The sequence below is a fragment of the Brachyistius frenatus genome, unplaced genomic scaffold, assembly GCF_029030835.1.
Source record: "Brachyistius frenatus isolate BFR_SWC_R1_liver_20210118 unplaced genomic scaffold, ASM2903083v1 Contig_5, whole genome shotgun sequence".
NCBI classification, from domain to species: domain Eukaryota; kingdom Metazoa; phylum Chordata; class Actinopteri; family Embiotocidae; genus Brachyistius; species Brachyistius frenatus.
Genome location: NW_027210604.1, coordinates 6,399,008 through 6,422,500, shown reverse-complemented (window position 1 = coordinate 6,422,500; position 23,493 = coordinate 6,399,008). Strand labels below are relative to the sequence as shown.

At 41.9% G+C, this 23,493-nt stretch overlaps 2 protein-coding genes across 2 annotated transcripts in view; both read right to left on the bottom strand.

The window, feature by feature from the left end:
* The window catches only part of LOC138633165 (transcription factor COE1-like), a 147,608-nt gene that overhangs the window by 88,193 nt on the left and 35,922 nt on the right, over positions 1-23,493 (bottom strand). Inside the window, exons 2-4 of the mRNA XM_069719247.1 lie at positions 2,666-3,368; positions 1,754-1,910; positions 1,013-1,076 (exon numbers count right to left, since the gene is read on the bottom strand). Of these exons, the coding sequence (XP_069575348.1) occupies positions 1,013-1,076; positions 1,754-1,910; positions 2,666-2,793 (349 nt within the window). The 5' untranslated portion in view covers positions 2,794-3,368. The remainder of the gene's footprint in view (positions 1-1,012; positions 1,077-1,753; positions 1,911-2,665; positions 3,369-23,493) is intronic.
* On the bottom strand, positions 9,822-22,165 carry LOC138633073 (RING finger protein 145-like). The gene is made up of 12 exons (XM_069719090.1): positions 22,003-22,165; positions 18,196-18,447; positions 16,306-16,414; positions 14,735-14,826; positions 13,638-13,873; positions 13,267-13,442; positions 12,348-12,488; positions 12,040-12,222; positions 11,576-11,723; positions 11,197-11,319; positions 10,834-11,067; positions 9,822-10,730 (listed from the first exon to the last, which is right to left on the bottom strand). Exons 2-12 carry the CDS (start codon positions 18,377-18,379, stop codon positions 10,008-10,010), a joined length of 2,349 nt encoding a protein of 782 aa, XP_069575191.1. The 5' UTR covers positions 18,380-18,447; positions 22,003-22,165; the 3' UTR covers positions 9,822-10,007.

The window sequence follows — 23,493 nt, the reverse complement described above, 5'->3', positions numbered from 1 at the left end:
GTGGCAGAAAGAACATCATTCTAACACAACAAATCTGCACTTTTTTTCTCTAAACTTTGCGATTTTTCTAATGAAATTTTATTTATAATTTGTCCTATTTACGGTTGGCCTCAAAAATGAGTCAAATAAAACCGTCTGAGAACAAACAGTCTTTGGTTGAACTGTTCACACATGCAACCTGACACACAGGAGCTTCTCTTTAAGGGGTCACAAGCCAAAAAGGTTGTGAATAAATTGAGAGTGCTGCATGTGTGTATCATCAGTTCGCACTGGGAAAACGTATTTTACTCAGCCTCCGTGTTACTTTTTACTGACACAGAGCTTCAAACAAGGCAATTTTATTCATATAGCTCAAAACATCACATGTGTGTTTCAAAGGATTTCGCAGTTTGAACAACATACTACACCTCTATCTGTAGTCTGGACCGTTCTAGATGTGGAACCATGAAAACTGTGATTTAAACCCTCCAAAACGATGTGAAATGTTATCGACTTATCTTAAGGCACTCTCACTGACACATTGTTCTTGGGTATTATTGCCCATTCTGCATCGAAAAGCAATTAAACAGCACCAAATGCAGTGCACAAATTGTTTTATTCCTTAAATCCCACGGGAGGCTGGAGCTGTGATATTCCTGCTGCAACTCAAAACTGTCAGAAAGCTCACTTCAGACTGGACAAACTAATCTGGGGACAGTGACAGTGATAAACCCACAAAGCTGCTACAAACCGCCTGCAACAGCTGCCCTGAAATTTGCCAAATAGAACTTGGTCAAATTACACAATCATGAAACTCTACAGTGTAATTTGTGTGACATAAACAAGTTCTGTCAGCCTGTTGGCCCATTTACAACAATTAATCTCAATGCTTGGAGGAGAGGACACACTTTTCCATAACAGTAAATCAGCTGGTGCCTGTGTGCATATTTTTGCAGGAGAAAACAGGTAATGGAGCTGATTTAGTGAAATTGATTGTGAATAAATATATATGTCCATGTGTCAGGCTACTCACCGTTACTGTAAAGAAGCTGCAGTCGGTAATGAATCCCGTTATTGGTCTTCTCTCCGCTCGTCTCCTTAACACACACAACAATTACTTAGCTGTTTATTGAAAGAAAAAAATATAAAAAAAATAGGATACATTTTTAAAAGTAACTCTCTGCACATGTAGGCCACATATGCAAGTTAATAAATTCTTCACTGCGGTCATAGCTACATTAAATAACGTGGACTGTTCACAGCTATATAATAAAGATGTGCAGCCCTGTAATTTCTCCATGGTGTTATTGTGGATTTTTAATTCCTCTGTAATTACTTGTTACGTTTCATCTAAATTAGGCGATATCTTAAATGATGAAGTGGCCGCGCTGGTCTTTATGTAGAACAAGTGGTTGCGTTGAAGCGAGCTGTAAATTAAAACAATTTAAACGTCCCAAGTTATTTATCAGATGCACAAAATTATTTATCAAATGCATAAAGTTATTCATCAAATGCCCAAAATAGATCGAAGGAGGTTTTTAAAGCTAGCCTACAGTATGTCTATAATGAAGTGTTTTAATTAAATAATAATCATAATAATTATATTAATAATAATAATAATCATACAAAAATTACAGTACCCTAAATGTATAAAATGTGATATTAAACTCTGATATCAATAGTATGAAACACCAACGTTAAATAATCAGGCCTTCAGAAAATCTAAATGGTAAATTGTCTTATTGCATAAAGAAATAATCAGAGCACCACAGACCTTCTCTTTCTCGATGAAATCCACAAAGTTAGTCCTCTCGATCTCCACCGGCTGGCCCTGTCGGTCGTACAGAGCCAGGACGAAGTGGAAGAAGTTGGACTTCCGCAGGTTAGAGGGAGGCTGCTTCTCAAAGTGAGCCCGGGCCAGACCTACTCCACTGCGGACACACAGGCGTGAAGGAGTCGGTGTTAGACTGGTGCACATGTTGTAAAGTTTTACGTTGTAAAAAAAAAAAATATGTAACAAAAAAGCAACAACAACCGGAGAGGCCTACAGATCCAGTTTGTGCAGATTTTTACGCGTTTGATTCGACTGTCATTTTAAGGCTGATATCGTGAATCAAACTACAATATGAAGGCAGGCTAATTTAAACAAACAAACCACTGATCTTCTGAAAATATAATCAGATGTGTTTGTACTCGAGGTTGTTCTTTATTTAAGGAGATGAATCCACCTTTACATCGCTGACTGTGGGCCATCTGGAGAATTCTATTCCTTTTCAAATATAACGGTGTGTATGTTTAGAAAAGAGGGAACATTGTGTTTAGATTTTTTATTTGAACCATTAACATGGGCCTACATTTATTTATTTGTCCTTTTGGTTTTATTCTCAATAAAGCTCCTCTAACCAGAAGGGCACGCTGAGCATAAATATAGCACAAGCACACGCTGCCATTCACAGTGTAGTTAATAACGAGTGTGAAATACTCTGAATACGAATATTGATTCCCCAGATTATCCTAGCAGCAGTTAAAATCCAGATTTCTGTCTGCGGACAACAGATCCCGACTGCTCATCTCCATCTGCGCAGTCCTGCAGGGTCCCGACGGAGATAAACGCACGTTGTTCCCATCTCTCGGTTTAATGAAGGAGGGTGGAAGTTTCTCCTTTCGCTCGGCCAGATGAGCTCACCTTTGGGCGGCCGTGTTGGCGTCCAGCACGCCGCCCCCCTGCATCCAGCTCCGGACGTTCATGCCTCCCAGCGGCTCCTCTTTCAGGCTGCTGCCGCTTCTTTGGATGCTCTCCTGGATCCCAAACATGAACTCGATGCCTGTCCCTCCGCTTCTCGGGTCTCTCCCCGCCTGACTGTGCACTTGTTCTCCCGTAGATCCTTCACTCTGATTCAAGCGGAGCAACGCGGGTGCGCTCCTCGCTGCCGGTTCTGCTGCGTGCGCTTCGCTGGAAATCACTCTTTATTCCTCTGATTCCAGTCCTGACGAGGAAGTGGGTGCTAGAACGGAGGACAAATCATGCCGGAATGCTAAGATCCCAAAATGTCCAAACACTTAGAACACGGGTTTAAATCGCCAAAAGGACAACGGGACCCGGACTGACCCAGTGTGGAAAGATGTTTAAAAAGTCTCTCCTGGTGCATTGGAGATCCCCAGTTTGAGCTGTCAGGAAGAAGAAAAAAAAAAAAGAGATCAACTCGCGCCCGGATCAGATGTCATCATTATCTGACACTTCTTTCTTCCTCTTTTCACTCTTTTGTTTTCTCTTTTTCTGCCTCAGCCCAGTGGTCCGGGACGCGTTGGGGTCGGTGATGTCCAGAGCAGTGCTGCTTCTCGCAGATGACTCCCGAGCTCACTCCTCTCCGCTCTCTCTCTCTCTCTCTCTGAGGAAATCGCTTTGTGACTCTTCCCAAAGGACCCTCTCTGAGAACCAAACACGGGCTTCTCCCGCCCCGGGGGGAGAGAGAGAGAGAGAGAGAGAGCAAGGATGGGAAGGGAAAGAGGGGAGGGGACGGGCGGAGAGGGAGGGGAGGGGACAGGACGGGAGGAGACGCCCCCAAACAAAGGCAAGAGAGGAGTCAGGTCCGCCGCCTCATGCAGGGCGCCGCGGAGATTCTCTGTCCTTCCCCCGCCCGTTCTGGGTACCAGTCCGTCCTTGTTCAGAGGGACTTCGCGAAATCGTTTCAGGGCAAAACGTTGTTTTTTTTTTTGTTGTTGTTTTTTTTTTACTCCTGTAAATGTGGAGATTAATTTCTTGCGCGCACCACAAACACTGAAAATCGACCCAAGAAAGTTTCTCACAGAGCAGAGTCGACTGTGTGGAGCTCAAAACCACGGAAGAAGTACAAACTGCTCAACGGCACTTCAGCAGGGAGGACATATCTGGCCCTCGTAATCAAACAAGATGTTGGAGTGGAAAGACCTTTTACGCAGGGCGAGAGTCTCGTGGAACTATTGAATGAAGAAACAATAAAGTGTGACTTTTACAGAGGCTTGTGGACATTTCAAGATCATTTGTTTTTAGCTGTTGGTATTCATAAAACAGCTTTCATACAGAAAAAAAAAAAGAATCAATCAAATTATTCAAATTAATTCTCTGACGACGCCAAAGAGACAGCAAAAAAAAATAAAAAAAATAGCACATCTTACATTAGGCTACTTAGCTGCAACCAATTTGGTGAATCTAATATGAAACCTCAGCCCGTATATTGACATCTATGTTTTATTTACACTGGCTGGTTATAGGCTCAATTAAAAAAAAAAAAAAGAAAAAAAAGAAGCCATATTTCATCTCACAACATCTCCCTGCTCCCCATTGTCTTCCGTAGGCCTGCTTAGTGCAGCCCAGCGCCACAAGACACACAAACAAAAGTGACAATAACAATAATTAGCTCAAAATAACAATGAACATAATTGAGGATAATTGCTAGCAGATTCCCCTGCTTTGTCTCTCCCTCCAGCACCATCTGTTATTTAAAACCATCCATCAACGCCGTCGAGGGGGGAATCCAAACAAAATACAAATATTAATAGATAATTCCGCGGACTATTTCAATAGAACAAACCTGCAGCGTATCGATCTGCCGAGGTGCAAAAAGGTCAACAACTTTTGTATTATTCAGCTGGCTGTGAAAATGATTGGCAGGGCGAACTGGCGCCGATCCAGGCTGTAATTCCCAAAGGTTATTGAAAAACGCTCTTGACCTTGATTATGGAGAATAAGAGTCTTTTATGCGGTTTCCTGCGCATAGAGGGAGACGGAGACAGTGGCGGGTCAGCCTTCAGAGGATTTAAAGAAGTTCACAGCGGAGGAAAATATATATATATATATATATATATGTATATGTGAATGGAGGAGTGCGAGTGGCTCTGCATGGTGGATGGATCGATCGAGGAGAGATTTAACATGTGTATCAGCTTATTCAAAAAAAAATATCAAAGTGGAGATTTGAACTCCGCGGGTCAACTCGTATACGGTGAAAATGTGTATTAAAAATAAAAGTTAGAATTTAAATCGTACAAATATATATATATATAAAATAATGCAGTGTCAGTTAAATGCTTGGCAAAATTAATTTAACAATTTACTCAAAATATCCAAATATCTACGAAACTGTGAGGAAGAGATATCGATCTAATACACCCTGAATTTTTCTTTTTCTTTTTCTAAATCAATAAAGTCAGACTTTGCACTGGCTGTAGATTATTATGGGGCTATATGAGGCTGTAAGACATACCATGCCATAAGCTAAGTATAGGCACACACAAAAAAAATATCCCTTTCAAGTTGAACTGAGCATCACAAGCAGGTTGGCCTTCATCGCAAATATTAAGGTGTTGACGATTTCAAAGGATAGATTAGATTTTTTTTTATTTTTTATAAATGATATTGAGATACAGAACTAAAATGTATAATAATGCAGAAACGTGCATGTGCACAGATGGGAGCCCTTTGTGGAACACAAACAGCATTGCAGATTAAAGACGAACGTTTTGTCAGATAAAAAGCAGCGTAAACTCACAGTGAGCTCCTACTATGGCAGAAATGGTCCTCGGTGTGTGTGTGTGTGTGCGTGTGCGTGAGTGCGTGCGTGTGCGCGTCTCCAATGGCGGATTGTCCTCTCGATTGGAGCCCGGTCTTTGCAAAAAAAAAAACAAAACCAAAAAAACACGACACAACAGCGCCATCATGTGTCAGGCGCACGCAAATGCAGAACGGAGCTAATACAGAAATGAAACATCGATGATACTAATAAATAAAGCACAGATATATTATACGCGTGGTGATATCAGTCGTCTTGCATCAAACTAACTGCTTCAGATTACTACACAATATTTATAGATGTGTTTTGCTCTGAATTGCTTTAAGTATTAATAGTAGCTATGAATACAAAAATAGTAGAGCAACTAAGTTATCTCTCAATGTAAATATGAACTTAAAAGTTAATATTAAATGTAGAAGAGTTCAATCAATAACAACAGTGCCGCATACTGTACATCTGTGCATACAATCACTGTACATATAATTACGCAACATGCTGTAAATCACAGCATTAATAAGAAATGCCAGTGTCCAGAGTGGATGGTTCATTTTATTTTGACATTCACTTAATTAACCGAGGCAATGCCAGGCATAAAGTCCAAAACCAACCGTGGGTCATTTTTAACTGAACAGAACACAAAACTGGCATCCAGAGCCAGGTTTTACAGAGCAGGTCCTAAACTCGTGTATGAAGAAACTAAATCTGACAAAAGAGAGAATATGAAACAAAACAAAAATCTGCAGGGAGTCTCGGTGAGAGCAGCCCCGATCATGATCTGTCCGTCCGTCTGTCTGTCTGAGGTAAGCCTACACACATCTGTCAGCCAGAGGCAACGGTGTCAAGAGAGCACGGTCACAAATGCATCCAGCAAAACCTTGTTAGCAGAGAGCTTTGGGGCGGCTGTAGATTCCATCTCCGTATTTGCTTACAATGTTATAATGATTTTACAAAGAACTGTGGGATCTCGGACGCATCTGGATTTCAGATGTGAAGCTGACTTCAAGGACTTATTTCTCCCGATCACACAATTAAATTCAATGGGGACAATTTTAAAACGGAAATATACCTCCAGAAGTGTTCATATTTAAGTAGGCAGAAAATGCCACAATATTAGGACATCGGGAGCGAGTTGGCATGTTTTTGCAACATTACCAATTAACCAGGTCAATCGGGAGCAACAACAAAACATTCAATTCCTTTCGATTGATGTGTACAGTGCAAGGTTTGCTGTAAAATATATTGTTTTACTATCTCAACACAAATTAAAGCTGCCGAGAAGGAGGTGAAATGTAGACTTGATAGTGCTCAGTGCGGAAAAACAGCCGGTGGCGGTTTTGTGCATTTGCTGGCACGAGAGCTCAGACAAAAAAAAAAAAAAAAAAAATCATCCAAAACAGCCACCGATGCCTTTTTACATGAAGTCAGTCTTGCAGCTGAAATCTCAAGACTTGCACTGGAATGCAAATAATGCATTTAAAGATTGAACCGCTTATTTTCAAAACATGCAATGTCAATATTTATCAGATGAATAGGTTACACGATGTTGACCTGAAAGTAAGTTAAAACATTTGAATGTTTAACTGTCCCAGACAGTGTGAAAATAAAAATGGCACAGTTGACAGCCAGAAGAGAGACCGCAACTTCCCCAACATGGAGTAAAAACTGAGCAAATACTTGTGGAATCTACAGCTGACAGGCTTCTCTGCTCCTTAGTCATCACTAATACTGTAATGCAAATTTAAATACAGCTGCCAATGACACTTGTAACCTTGTGGAGTAGGTCTCACTTTCATCATCGAGGTGATCTCCGGGCATGAAACGGTTCATAATGCAGTGACAATCAAACAAGAAGCCGTTCAAATCGCTGTGTGACCATTTCAACTGCTTTGTTATAAAATGAAAGTCAAAGGAATGGAGCTGATAATAAAATGACAAAGTCGTACACAGAAAATCCTTATGTTAACCTTTTGGAGGAACATGTGCAAAATACATCAAACTCTACATTTTCATCTCTTAAAAAAATAAACACAAAAAAGTTAGACGGCGTTGGGCAGGTTTGATCCTACACTTGATCATGTATTCATTCTCAGCCCTGCAGCCAACGCTTCCCAATGTCAAGGATAAAGTCATTCATAGTAATAAGACCTTTAGTAATAGTGGTAGTAAATAATACTTTTGAGGGTTATTAACTAGTCCCGTCTCCTGTCCATCTGCGCCATGCTGATCCCACTCCTAACAGTAGAGGGCACCGGAGTGATCACACCAGCTTGAGGACGCGTCATACAGGCTGGAGAAGCAGTAACACTGGCTGGTCTCCGATCGGAGGACTTGCTTTCCCAAAAGCTTCCCCGCCGAGAGTTTTTGTTCGCAGGCGTGTAACGAAACAAAGACTGATCAGGAAGCTTTGGAGAAATCAAGCCCCGATCTTATTTATATATCAATACTCCTCTGATTTAAGATAGATGCCATACAGAGCGACATTTATATACATTACACACGAACAGATTGGGCTGTTTCCTCGTACACAAAAAAAAAAAAAAAAAAAACATCAGAGGGTATTTGGTTGCTGACAGCCACAGAACGGCTTTGGAGCGTTGCTAGTACAAATGACATTAGTGCAAATACAACCCAACAGAAGGAAGAATGGTAGAAAAAAAACAACAAAAAACATTGGTAGCCAGGTTAGAGCACATTGGGGGCAAAAAACTAAATTCTGTGGTAAGAGTGGCAGCGTGCAAGCTCTACATATAAGCGTGCATCACGACTCAGCATTCTCAAGTTTTAGTCTTTCAATCAAACACTCTTCAACACACTTCTTCCCCATCTTGCCCCTGTTGCTAAGCACAGGAGCAGACTGAGTGTGTGTGTGTGTGTGTGTGTGTGTGTGTGTGTGTGTGTGTGTGTGTGTGTGTGTGTGTGTGTGTTCTAGCATGTGGGAACAAAAGCTATCAAATGGCTCAATTTGCTGGTAGTAACATTTCATGGAGTTAAGTGAGTGAGCAGCAGTAGAATAATCAATGGTCTTAGAAAACAGAGGGTTTGTGATTGGATAAGAGCGATTGGCTCGACAATCTGCAATGTTACCGGTTGACTGTGTTTGTGAATCTGCTAAGCTTTGCAGGGTAAATGCGGGCGAGTACCGTGAACGAAGTAACGCCAACGGCAGCGAAGTGCGAGCTCCTCGCCGGCTTCGGACTGACTTACACTCCACCTTCTAAAAGGCTCAAATAAAAAATTAAAAAAAAAAAAAACGAGGCCTCTGTTGCATTTGTATCCCTCCTCTTTAAATCCGTCAGCAATATGTGGTGTCCAAGTAAAGCAGTGATGTAAAATTGACCTTAAAAATAACATTTCTTTGACGGTCATACAAAAGTTTGGCGACGAGGAATAGAACTGTCTTTGCTGGGACCAGCCAAACAAGTTTGATTCGAATATTGAAGCAGTGTAACAGCCAACGTTTGACACATGAAATGAATTGGGAGATATTCCACGTGAACCCACTGATTCGTTCACACTGCAACACTTAACTCGACCACAGCAGGTGTCCTCCGCTTAGCACCAGGCTTCAGGTCGCACGATGGCCTCGAGAAACAACATTCAGTCTCTGTAATGCTTTATACTCTCTAATATACATAACTACAGTCATAGCAGTGGAAAAAAAAAAAAAAATTTCAAACTGAAGAATTTGGAGACTTTATGAAACGTTAAGACTTTGTCGTGGTTCAAAATGCAACCACCAGTCATCAATAGTCTATCAAAACCGTCTGATGCACTTCTCAATAAATCATGGCACAAACAGGACGACAGAGAAACCCAAATACTATGAAATGTACAGCGACGAAAGTAAAGCTGCACAAACAAAGGCAAGATGGGAGCAACCACCACATGAAATGTCAGAAATGAGAGGAACAAAAGCATGGTTTTGGAAATGCCACTGCACTGTGGGTCTAATATCAATGTAAAGAAAACAAACGGAAATGAGTGATGATGCACTTCTTTCATGATTTCACATTTTGTGGACATGATGCAGAACTCCCAATTATTTCTGAGATGAGATTACTGTGATCACCTTTTTGTGTTGAGCTTGAATCCTTCTCAAAAAGGAAAAAAAAAAAAAAGTGAAAAAGTTGTGCCTGTGATGAAATCACTCACATCTGGCATAAGTTAAACCGATCATGGGACATGTTTAGATTAACTGTTCCAACAAAACCGCCCTAAAAATTAGCAACAATTTTTGAAGTTGTAATCATTGTCATTTTCTAAAATACTGAGTGATGACTATCTGCTTTGAGATTGTTTTGGATTTTATTTGTAATTTTTTTTTTTTTTTTTTTTTTTTTTATCAAAATGGATATGAAGGAATTGGATTTCTGACATCATGGGACAGCCAACTGCTGGACAAGTAGAATATAAGCAGATGGGAGTATTTAGATTGTGTGTTTATATGTGCATGCATGTATTTGTGTGTTAGGATGGAGCTCAGAGGCTGCATGGAGGAGAATGTTCCCCATATTGGGATGTGGGCTGGTCACACTGTGATGACGGACCAGTAGATGACTCCCGACTGTTCAATAGGGAGCCTGGGTTTCGCTCGGGTTCAGCAGGGGTCATCTCTGCTTGGGCCGGTACCTGTGAGAACGAGTGGTGAAAGATGGCGGCGGCGAAGGTGTGGGGGAGGGATGGGGGAGAGTCAGGCACGTCCGACGTGTCGGATGTAGAGGACGAAGACGAAGAGGGATGGTCTGTGGACAACTGGTTCTGGAGAGAATCAGTCGCATGTGGGGAAGAAGAACAAAAGGAAGATGATAATGGAGGCCTGACGAGGTGCAGGGGAGCGGAGGGCATGGCAGAGGAGGAGGAGGATGAGGAGGAGCAGGAGGGAGAGGGGGAGGAGCAGGAGCAGGAGGTTTCTCCAGCTGATATGGCAGGTCCGTTATCTCCCTCCTGCTCTACTGATCCCTCCTCCTTCCCATCGTCTGGTAGAGTGTCATCCTTCTGCTTCTTGCTAGTTGTGGCTTCCTCCTGCCCTGCAGGGCTCTGACTGGCTGCAGGAGTGTCTTGGTTGGGGACGCCGGTGGCTGGTGATTGGCTCTTGAGTTGTGAATGACAGAGCGGGCATGTTTCCTGGACATACAGCCATTTCTTCAGACAGCCAGCGTGGAAGAAATGACTGCACGGGGTGATCACAGCACAGTTCATGTCCTGGAAGGAATCACATTTCACGTTAGTTTCACTTGAATTTGAAGCCCAAAATGTATTTTTGGTCATCTACCCTCTTCGGATATAAATCCAAAACAGCTTTTACCTGGTAGCAGATAGCACAGATGTCATTGTACTGCTCCAGCTGTGCCTTGCTGGCGGTGGGGAGGCTTTTGATCTTGTTTACAGCATCTCTCCTGAGCAGAAAGCTCTGCCAGCCCAGCTGGGCTCGGAGCCAGACGTTGTAGTACGAGTGGACGAGGATGATGGTGCTGCCCATCACGCTCCACTCCCCAAATACAGTCTCTGACACGCCGTAGCACACCACACACACCGCGACCTGGCAAGGTAGGAAATCAGAGATGGTGAGGTGGAGACGTCGTTGGCATATTGTGTATCACACTGCCATTGTTACATGCTGTTCCCCTCAAGATACGGCACACTGTGTTGGCATGTGTGAGACATGTACCAGAAACTCCAGCAATCTGTAGGTCCCATTGACACAGTAGATAACTTCATCCATGTTCTCCACTGGAGCTTTACGAAACTCCTCCACCATGAAGAGAACATAGATAAGCAGAGTACCAAGGACCTGGGGGGGGGGGGGGGGGTGACGGCAGAGAGCTTTTGGTTACAATTCAATTCCATTATGAATCACAAAGTGAAAATGTTAAAGGATCCTAAGGTTGCATAGTTTGGCAAAGTATTCGGGCTCTGCAGACTGAGACAAACTAGTACTATTACATCTATCGTGACTTAAAATCCTAAAACATTTCAACACAAAAAAGTCCAAGAGGCCGATGAATTCTGAAGAGATACGTGAGCTGAGATGTGTCCTTGTGTGTTACCTGCAGTGAAGTGAGGATTGAGGAGGAGATGATGATGAGAAGCCAGAAGTCCATGTGGAAGAACTGACAGATCATATAAGCCATGTAGGCTGGAAAGATCAGCAGGAAGAGACACAGAGACACTGCTCGGAAGTGCTTCCACAGACTCCTACAGGACGGGCAGCAGAGTGAGTTTCATCTGTGACATAATGGGCATTTTGCTTACATGCTTTCACACACCTATTTTAGCACAAACAAACTAATGTGTCAGCTAGTTTTGACCTTAAATGTGTTGCCCAATTAGCCAAAACACACAGACAGTTTGCAGTTAGCATTTTCCTCAGCAGAAATGGATTTTTCATAAAAGTGTCACTCTATTGATTTACGACGGAGGATTATAATCAGTACAAACAACAACAACAACAACAAAAATACCCCAAAAGTTTTCGAAAGAAAAATCAACGTATTTGGTAAGTTTGCCTTACTTGTCTCTGGACGCTCCCAGGGCCAGGACTATGGGGTCAGCTATCTCCAGCATGGACTGCAAGATGGAAGCAACAACAATGAAGAGGATGATGGAGAGGAGGAAGGCTCGGTGGATGACCTGCAGCTCGATGAGTCCAGTTTGGACAGCAAGGATCAGCAGAGTGATGCCTTCTGTCATCCCTCTGCACAAACAGGAAACAGAAGAACAGCTGTGAGTAAAAGTGTAAACACAAACACAAACAAACACACACGCACGCGCGCGCACGCGCACGCACACGCACACACACACACACACACACTGGCTGACCTGTGCATGGTGTTGTCGTTCATAAAGGCTCTGTAGCCTTGCAGGTAGAACTTGCACAGTGTGAGAACTCCCAGTGCGATGAAGGAGACGGTGAAAACCAGCCCCAGCAGAGAGTACGGAGTACTGCAACATTCTGCAATACTGAGAACGGGGACGGAGGAGACAGCAGGAGGAGCAGGAGGAGCGGAAAGGAGGAGTAACACGTCATAAAACAAGACAAATATGCACAACTCACTTGGCTGTTTCAAATGTTTTGATTCAATTCCTCCACTTCACAGATGGTGGGTACATCATAATAATGCAACATTGGCTGCAAGTTATTTCTGCCCAGTATAAACCAACAGTCTTTTAATACTGTCCCACTTACACGCTAACCTTAAATGAGCAGAAATGGGGCAATCAGATCCTTTGGGTTGCTCGATGATAAATCTGCACAATGTAATTGTTGCTTCCGTTCTCAGTACGAGAATGGGAAATATAAATACCAGCAAGATAAATGATTTAATTGCTCGACACAAATTCCAAAAATCATCTTCGTCTAATCCTGTTCTCTCTAATTGGATCATATCAGGACACCTTTAATACAATTAAAGGCCAGATGACGTAATATTTTACAACCCAAGATCAATATTACTAATAATTTTAGCTGAATTTGTGTCTACTGGCACCATCTAGTACAATTTCCCTTTAACCAACCAAATTATTTCAAATATGAATGCTTTTCCATTAAAACTGTAAAATGACTTGTCCTATGCTTTATAACGTCTTTTTTCTTTTTTTTTTTCTTTATCTTACAGATTTATGTCACACAAACTATATGAGGCAATATATATAACACACACAAGACACACTGGGAACTGTCTGCGATGCAAATTCTACGATGTTGCTCACAGTGTGAACCGTAACGTTCTGTTCTTACCTTGTAAGAAAGAGGAAAAGAAGCCTCTCCCTTGAGGTAGGCTGGTCTCTGGTGCTGAAGTAGGAGTAGATCTGCAGCGCAAACAGCAGCAGCCAGAAACACATGAAGAGAACTGGAAGGACCAGCTGGTTCCACAGAGACATACCCAAAGCTAGCAGCCCGTACACTTCCACCACCTGGGGGGTGAGGGGGGATTGGGGGATTGGGGAGAGAGAGAGAGAGAGAGAGAGAGAGAGAGAGAGAGAGAGAGAGAGAGAGAGAGAGAGAGAGAGAGAGGGAGGACATAATTAGGACAAAGACAGATCACCAGTGATATTACGTATATGGAAATCTACGAACTGAAGAAGCTTGCAGCATTAATGGTGTATTACCTGAGCCAGCTCCCTGTAGGCAGTCTTGGCCAAGTTATATGGTACTAGTAAGTTAGAAGCCAGGAAGTAAATGACCTCCAGCCCTGTGAAGATCATGGAGAACTTATTGATGAAGACGATGGTCTCCAGTGGGACCAGACACAGTCTGGCCACCAGAGGGAGGAGGTGAGCTGAGAAAAGCCAAATCCTCTTGGTCTGCATCACACAGGAACATAGGGTACATACCACCAGCTGACCTGAAAGGAGATGCACAAACACACATTAGTATAGTTATGCACACACTGTTTCCAATGTGATTTTAGAACAGCTTTTGGAGGATGTATTGTTTGTAATTTAAAAAGAATATTTATCCCAAAGTGGTCACAATATGATTAACCACTAAAAACCAGCAAACATTTAAAAAGAAATAGATGTTGTCTCCTATCCGTCTCTACAACAGTATATACGTGCCACTGTAACCATGTTATTTTTGCTTTCTCAGGCTTTCACTGTCCAGTGAAATCAGCACAGTCTATTTATAGCACAGGAGACTCCGTTTCTACTCTCTAGTAAGATGAGACCAGGTCCTATCAACCCATAGCGGCAACATTTTCCATTTGAAAATAAACTAACTTTCAAAGACTAGATGTTGTGGTTGGTCTTCCGAACAATTCATGCCAAGTGTGGCCAGGACATACGACCTTAAAAAGCTCGACTATACCACATATAGTCAAGCTTTTTTTCTTTTTTTTTTAACAGTTATCTATTAACAACTACAACATGCTGATCCACAGCCTGTTCCCACACAAAGACTGAGGTACATACACGTTACAGAAGTGCAACTCTGGAGGTGGCAAGAGTTTCGTACCTTCCTGAGAGAGGAAGCGACAAGAGTGGAGGTGCAGTTCCTCTCCTCACTATGTTGTAGTTTTACATGTGACAGAAGATCTACGGAATACATTTCTCCATATTCTATATTGTACCAAAGCACGGGCAACAATGACAGAGTAGAGAGGAGAGAATATCCTGGGAGCTCAGAAAGGAACGACAGCATTAAGTGTATTCTTCTGTCAATGCTGTACGCGAGTACTTTAATCTATTCATGTGTAATACTATACCTATGAGTGCAGTGGTGAATCTGTTCATGGAGAGAGGTTCCAGGTAGACAGGTCCTTCATAGCCAGACTCGAGTTCGCTGCGTACATAATCCCTGACAAAGAGAGGTCAAAATGCTCAACGTGCAGGGGAATCTATTGTGAGCAGGTACATACCACTGACGTCCAGTGTAGCCCAACCCCATAATGTCAAGCCCTTCACATGCACTAACACAAGGAAAACTCTCACTAAGTGGGTGAAAGCCCTGTAAATGGAAATACAGTACATCATACTTTACAGTGACCGAGGGCTCGGGAATCGAACGATATGGCCTTTTCAGGGCCGATACCTATTATTGGCAATTGAGGACAGCGATAAACCGATATGTGAAACCGATATACATTTGCAGTAAAAAAAATTAAAAAAAAAATCTTCATGTCAAAACTTGGACTAACAAATTCTAACACAAAACTTAATTAAAAATGACTTTAAATAAATAAATGCTGCCACTACGTAAACTTATTATAAAGGTATATTGCAATTTGGGCTATTCAGTGTCCCCTCTCTGTTGTGCTGCGCTGTGTGTCTCTGTGAGCCACAGCTCCGCCCTTCACGATACACAGAGAGCGAGCAGAAGAGCGGCAGAAAAATGCACGAGCGACTCTTGGACTGAGCTGAAATGAAGCGGGAGCACAGGGACTCGGTAAATAACACAATATCGTGTTTGGTTCTGGCGGGGCAGGAGGTTCCCTGGACAACGAGTCGCTACGGTGCGAGACGAACTTTTGTGAAACACGCGTGTCGTGTTAAAAACTGTCAAAAAGAGAAAGAAAATATGACATGACTGTGGTGTTTTTGCAACTTCAGCGTAGAGGACTTGTGGTGTTTTTAACAAGGTCTCCTGTCTGACCTTTGAAACACAGTCTGTTGAGCTGCTGGAAACTTCTCTGCCACTGAAGCGAACAGAGCTTCTTCTGTGGCTGAGAAGTCCTCAGCGTTGATTGGCCATTACTCATTAAGATGTAACCAATCAGATATTGAATAAAAAAAAATAAACAATGATACTCAGAAAAATGCTAAATATCGGCTACGATAATCAGCCAGGCCGATAATCGGTCGATCCCTACGGCCTTGCGGCTCTAAGGATAGGATACTTTAAAACGGTGCCATGAATTGAATTTTTATACCCGACAGAATATAATCACCTGAACTTGTTCCAATTTAAGTCGACGAGAGATTCAGAATCAATTTGGGCTCAGAGGCCGCAGCAAGCATCCTCTGTCAAGTCAAGCCATTCAAAACCGTAGCATAACATGACAGATCTGCATCTTATCATGTCTACTGGTAGAAGTCAGAGAGAGAGAGAGAGAGAGAGAGAGAGAGAGAGAGAGAGTGTGTGTGTGTGTGTGTGTGTGTGTGTGTGTGTGTGTGTGTGTGTGTGTGTGAGTGAGAGTGAGTGTGTGTGTGTGTGTGTGTGTGTGTGTGTGTGTGTGTGTGTGTGTGTGTGTGTGTGTGTGTGTGTGTGTGTGTGTGTGTGTGTGTGTGTGTGTGTGTAGTAGTGAGAGTGAGAGTGTGTGTGTGTGTGTGTGTGTACCTTGAGACTTGGTGACCAGCGAACAGAAGCAGGGCCGTAAGGACATACAGGTAGAGTTTAACCAGGTGCTGACGAGGCAGAGTCAGGAGTACCAAGCTCAGGATGTAACCTGTGAGGCAGTCACACACAGCAAACACACACACACACACACACACACACACACACACACACACACACACACACACACACACACACACACACACACAAAAACGTACATGCATTTGAAAAGCATCTCTACTGCTTCCTGTTTGCAGACCACACTGTGTTTTCCATCAAATAAGCGATACACTGAATGCGTATGTGTGACAGATGTTTCTTGATGATTTGTTTGACAGTCAAACAGCCACCGCTGCAAACAGCCTTCCCGAACAACAGTCTGCTACCCAAAAACCAGGTCCAAAACCTCTTCATTGCACTGCAACAGTTACTTTGGTTTTACTGCCTCACTTCCCCTTTATTCTTTTCTGTCCACCCACAGTGCTCATCAGCACATACCAAGCCCATTGGCTCATTAACCGACTCCAGCCAAGTTTGAGAGCACACAGCCATAGTAAAACCCACAGACAAAGAAAACTCAACACTGTCCTTATGGCTTTGCTTTTAGCTGGTTTAAATCATGATTTGAAAATAAGGCTGTGCCCACTTTTTTTTTTAAAGTTGTTTTTTTTATTATTGTTAACAGTAGCTAAGAAAGACAAACAATGGACTTGTAAACGTATTTGCGGATAGAATTTAAGAGAAAATGTATTTTCGCAAAACTGATTACCAGTCATACAGTGTTTTTAAAACCATGTTTGAGTGCACTGGGAGAGTGTCGTTCGTTTCATCACTTCACTGCTGAGAGTATGTTACCACCAGCTTGTCTTGTCTGACTATCAGTAGGCTAATCAGTTGTGGATTTAGTGGATGAATGCACTTTTGACAAACCACAAAGAGAAAAACAATGTTGGAATTTAGTACTTACTGTACTCCTTTGAGAGATACACGTTTGATTCGTAACATTATTTTAGAAATTGGTTTCAATCCAAGTAAAGTCTACTCTACTATCTGAGACACTGTTCAAATTCCCAGCATACAACTCCAGACAGCTGTGCTTCTGCTTTAGACTGATGCTCTGGCAAAAAGATCATGTCAGTTATCGCTGCAAAAGCAATTTTTACTCCTCGGTATCCCAGGGGACGCCACATGAACCCCCACTCGCACCGTCTTCACCTCGTGAAGTTGTTCACTGGAAAGCGAAAATGAACTGAAGTGCAACGGGAATGGAGGAAAAAGTTGGATAACAGTTCAGAGCTAATGCGGGCTTGCACTCCCAGAATGCCTTTTTGTCTTGTTTTCTTGTTCCCACTAAATAAGTGACTTTGACAGAGCTACCTACACACCTGACCATGGTAACACATTAATTTGGACTTGCCCAGCTGTCTCTCAAATACCATAACTAGGACAAGAACTGCACAGCTTGTAAATCAGGTGGCTTTGGTCACACGGCACTTGTCGTCATGCCCAATAATCCCTCTTGACTGTTCTGAAATCACCACAAAGCCCTGCTGAGCTCAAAGCTTACTGAATACGGCCACATATGAATACTTTTTCAAACGGACCAAATTAGGTGTGGTGGCATGACGTACCTAAATAAAAAATAAATAAAATTCCAACAATGCAATTCCAACCGAAAGAGGTGAAATGATGACTTTTGGCAAGACAAGAATAGCTACAGTGCAGATCGTTATGACTTGACAGATGGCAACAGCTTTTTACACAATGTTATCAAATCTAGTGCTTCTCTTTTATTCTAATTCTCTAGTAAATACTAATGCATGAGGGATAATTTGTACTGGAAAAGTTTGTTTGTGTGTTTGTGCGCGTGTGTGTGTGCGCGCCAACACTTACCTACGTAGTGCAGGTAGAGTGCCAGGTATTTGTACTGAAATAGTGGGTTGTTTGAGAGGCTGGAGCGCTGGATCTTCTGGAAGAAGGAGCTCACATCCCAGCGATACAGGACGTCCAGCAGCATGATGCTGGGAACACGCAGACCCACATTGAGCACGGCCTCTACGCGGTCCTTCACTGCCATGGCCTCAGTTTAACCTCTGATCAGCAGGCAGAACTAAACACTAAGACGGGATGTTAATAGCGGGTGGTCTGCGGAGAAGGAGAGACAATGCAAAAAGGAAAAACAGAAGATGAAAGTTTAATATGATGCAGTTACTGAGGATTGATGGCAAGAATTTAGGGGGGGAGGTGAAAGGGGCGGAGGTGAAAGACAACTAAGACGGGGGATTAATGAAGGTCACAGAAAGGCACAGAAAGTGCCCAAAGATGGAGGACAGACAAACAACCGAGGAAAAACAGATCATTTGACATGAAGCAAAATCTCCACGCTGTAGCCCGGCTTTTTCTGCAGACTACAGTGAATGTAAAATTCACCAACTGTCGTAATGTAACTGCAAATTATCTTCCGTCATAAAAGTTTAAAGTGACGTTTTATTGTGGCTGGCAGTATAGATAAACTACCCGGCAACTGCAAACGTAATGAACATAATGTCTGTATCAAGCTACACATGACTGGGAAACACTTTCACTGGAAAAAAAAAAAAAAAAATCCACAATGATTTAAGGTTTAACGTTCAAGATTTCCACATCCGAGTAATGTTTATTTTGTACATCGAAGAGCAAGTTGACAGTGAAGTCCAAATTATAATTTTAAGTAAGCTGGTAAAATCATTACCGGCAACAATATCACAAAGTAGAGCCTTCCTGCTTGGTTGTTGTTTTTGTACGTTGATTCGGCGAACCGAACCAAACAACTCATTATGTCCGTTGTCTTCGAGTCCGAACCAGAATGCCGGAAATTCAATCCAAGGAAAAACGCCGCTCGTCTGCAATAGGTTGTGACCACCGAAACTCCACAGGAATATCGTGCAGTGAAGAACTGCTTCACCCAGAGCTAGGCTTTGCGTCGTCAAATCTATCGGCCAGTAACCGATCTAGACAAGCAAATGGAAATAATGACATGCCTTTTGTCTGCTTCCATACAAATACCCAACAGCACAGAACTTATATCATGAGCGCTGCACAAGTAATCGAAAATACGCCGTGGGGCAACACTTTCTGGCGCGGTTCGGAGGTCGCGTTTGACGAATGAGACATACTTGCAAAATGTGCTTATTCAAATCCTCAACTTTTCACCCCTCGTTTTGCTACATCGGCATAATGGTTAAATTTGTTTATGCCAAATGAATTTAGTGGTTCATTTACACCTACCCGCTCCTCTGTTGGAGGAAGCGATGTGGTGGATATAAACGTTTGTACAAGTACATTTTTCAAAACTCAATTGAGAAAACATAAATCTGTGATGAGGTACTTCATCATCATTAAACATTATATTGATGTGAAAATCATACAATTCCAGTATTAACGTAAAACTGCCTTGCTCATTGGTTCCAAACATTGCCCGTCCGCAAAGTTCTCATACAATCAAAGTTATTAAGGGGAAATCTCAGGTTGAGATTTCTACGATCTAACAGTATGTCACTAAACCAAAACTGTTTACAACTACATGCACTCAATAAGCAAATATTTAGGAATGCATAGTACTGGATGTTTTTACTATTATTTACTCTTTTGCACAATTGCCGACACTGATATATGCACATATTTTTATGCACCATCTTTTCTACAGTGGAGTTAACTTATTCTTAAACCTACTCTTATTGGGATGGCTTACTAGGAGATGCAGACATAAAATACAATATTTCAATGGGTAAAATAAAAAAATAAAAACACTTCACTCTGGGTAAAACGTACCATATATTTTTATCCAACATTTTCTTTCAAACAAAACTAAGATTCGGCCAACGAACACAAGCTTCAAAGAAACTCTCCCTTCGACAATCAATGCACAAAACAACTTTGACATCCATTTCAGACACTGTAAAAAAGCAAAAACACGCCACAGATATTGTGTTGCGCTCTTCTTTTTTTTATGCTCAAAGCAACAGACCCAATGACGTGGCATTGAGAGTGCACACTCACACCAGGGATGCGGCGTCGACCGTTGCATAGTTTATACAGATTGCAATTCAATTTGATTTCCCCGCTTCTCCGACTGAATCCTACAACAGTTGCTACAGCTACACTAAATTTCCCACCAATCAAATCAAGAGGGTCGTGAACAAAGCTGATTGAGCCAGACTTCATGTAAACCAAACACACCTAACGGTAACCATTGTTTATAATCTGACTTAACGACACAAGGGATGGAAAAACCTCTCGTAGCGAACACCAGTTACTCCAAGGCAATTGTTTTAGTCAGGTCAAGTGATTCTGCCACAACTTCGATGTTAAAACAGTTCATGTCTGAGGACTTAAGAACCGCCAACAAATCAGTGATTGTTAACCAAGAAGCGCCGGAGCTGGAGTACATTTGAAGTAGCAGGAAGGGAACTTCCAGGGACCAACGTGTTGCCCCTTTTTTTTAATGCCAGCAATAACAAATCTCTGACTCCACACAACAGAGCTCTTGCAATGGTTTTTGTTTTTTTTGTCTTTTGTTTACAACCGTGAAATTGAAGTGATGCAAATACAGTTTCACATGCGAGTTTTGCTTGCAGGGTATTTCAGCCACAATCTCACTGGAAATGCTACTTTCCAAACAGAAACCCCTTGAACCTGCCCCCCCCCCCCCTCTCTCCCCCCACGTTGTACAATAAGTATTAATTCACAGCAGGGTACATTTTTTTGACCAACGCGATGTCCCACTTCCAGAATTTTTTTTTTTTTTTCCAAAAGTTGGCAATAGCAAGAGTTTCCATCTGTTACCATCCCTGCAGCCCGGGACAGGATCTGATAACTTGCGTAACTAAATTCACCACGACCATCACCAGGCAGATCCGCTCGCTGAATCCCAACTTATATAACGCGTCCGACAAACCACTGTATTTTTTTTTTTTTTTTTTTTTTTATATCTGTCGTAATCCATTCAGGGCATACTGCGATGGGCCTCAAGTCTAAATGGGTAATGTTTACACCATTACTCGCTTAATTGAGGCGCCGGCACCGAGGAGGCTCGTTATGGATGAGCGAGTACCGCATCGACTGTGGTTACGAGATGAACTCTAGTAACCCCGAGAAGAAAATCTCCCGGCCACGACGCTAAAAGACCCGCAACACTTTACTAACTTGACTGGAGGATAGATTAAAAAAAAATTTTTTTTTTTTTTTTTTTTTTTAAAAAAAAAAAAAAAGCAAACGTGGCGTGGTAATCAAGTTGGATTACGATCCAATTTAATGGCAGCGCTGTGGAAAAAAAAAAAAAAAAAAAAGATGAGCTGCATCGAGCAGGCAGCAGCAGGCACGGTGCCAGGAAATGCAAAGCTAACGTAGCCCGTCGGTTAGCCAACTAAACTACCGACAACTCGCAGGCGCGCTCAAGTCCGACCGGAAACCAGACACGCGTTAGTTTTGGTTACAACTACAACAAAGCGTGTCCGCGTAACAGCTTATCACTTGAAATGTTTGAATATTTAACGCAAACTGTCAGTAAGTCCCAACTGTAGCATAGCTAACTAGCAGACTGGAGGAGGAGGGTGGAGGAGGGTGGAGGGAGGGGGGGGGGGGGTCAGCTAGCTAAGGCGCCCCGACCATTGGAAAAAAAAAAAAAAAAAAAAAAAAAAAAAGAAATAAAAGAGAACTTACATTTGAAGGACGATGTTCGCACTATGTACAATGGTTTCAGGATGCTTTTCGGGTCGGATATCGACCATTTTAACTCGGCACCGCCCGAGTTAACGGTCCTCTCGACGGGAGCGTTTCACACTGAAAGGACGCGGCCCATCCGCTCATCTTACCTAGCAGCCATTACCCGAAGTACCGAGGAGGACGCACTGAGCATGCGCGACGTTTGGGTCTGTCCCACTAAATCTTTTCGCCCCGGACTTCTTCCATCCACACTGGAAATTGTAACTGGTACCTTCACTGTAACCCGATATTTATTCTTTGAATTGAAATTGTTCAAGGCCCGGGCTGTGTTATATTGGAACTATTTTCTATTTTGTACTGTAAATAGTTGATTATGCTCTATTTTGTTTCTCCCCCGCCCCCCTCCACCCAGGAAGTGTTGTTGCCAACGTCCCAGCAATAGTTTAATCTACAGTAAATGCATCGTGTTGATCATCATAAGTTTATATCATTAAAAGTCGACAAGATCGGGAAAAAATATATATATATTTTCCACTGAGTCCAAGTGGATTTTAAAATACTATCTTAACGTTCATAAGTGCAGAAACATTTTCTCAACTTCTGTTTATCAGACAAATGTATCACCAATTACATCACTAAATTTGGAAATACATTGCTTTCACTGGACAGGATTAGTATGAAAAACTAACAAAAGCTTTCAGAAAAATGTAATGGAGGAAAAAAAGTACAATATTTGCCTCTGCGATTAGGTTAGGTTAGTTTAGGTAGTTACTTTATTAATCCCCGAGGGGAATTTTTTTTTTTTTCGCTGCAGCAGCATACAGAAGCAATAAGATAATAATAGAATAATAGAAAAGCAATAAAATAGCAGTAAAATAGCAGTAAAAATATAAAATGCACAGTATATACAGTACAGTATAAATCTATATATATATATAATATACAATTAGATTAAATAGAATTAGATTAAGTAAAGTAGAAGTGTGAAGTTGCAAAAAATTTTAAATACTTAAGTCAATTACAAGTACCTCAGATTTGTACTTAAGTACAGTCCTTGAGTAAATGTACTTTGTTATATCACCGAAAAAATAAAGCTGGTCAAAGTAGCGTTTGTTACAAATGGGATGTCCTGTTGTTACAGTAATGAGGCCTGGACATTTAACTGACTTCACTGGACCAGAGAGGGTATTTTTAAGGACCCACAGACATTCACATAATACACGCAGCATCACACCTAACGAAGGAACATATTAGAAACAACCAAATCGATCAGGTATTCTGGTGTTCAAATAGCAATTCAGAGATATTGTTTTTAAAATAATTCATTCTTAATAGCTGCTCTGAATTTACAGGTTTTTTTTGTTGTTTTTTTTTCCTGGTGTTTCACGTTTGTAATTTATCAGAGAAATTGTAGCTGTAGTGTTGATATTTCTTATGTCTTTTCTTTTCTCCTTTTCTTTCTTTTCTTTTACAATATGAATGAAGATG

What these genes read in the sequence shown, in the direction of transcription:
- LOC138633073 (XM_069719090.1), bottom strand. Translation starts at nt 18,379, where the DNA reads ATGGCAGTGAAGGACCGCGTAGAGGCCGTGCTCAATGTGGGTCTGCGT. An exon ending in CTTTTCCTCTTTCTTACAAG is followed by an intron (nt 12,489 to 13,266) that starts GTAAGAACAGAA and finishes CCCCGTTCTCAG; the next exon opens with TATTGCAGAATGTTGCAGTA. An exon ending in AACGACAACACCATGCACAG is followed by an intron (nt 12,223 to 12,347) that starts GTCAGCCAGTGT and finishes CTGTTTGTGCAG; the next exon opens with AGGGATGACAGAAGGCATCA.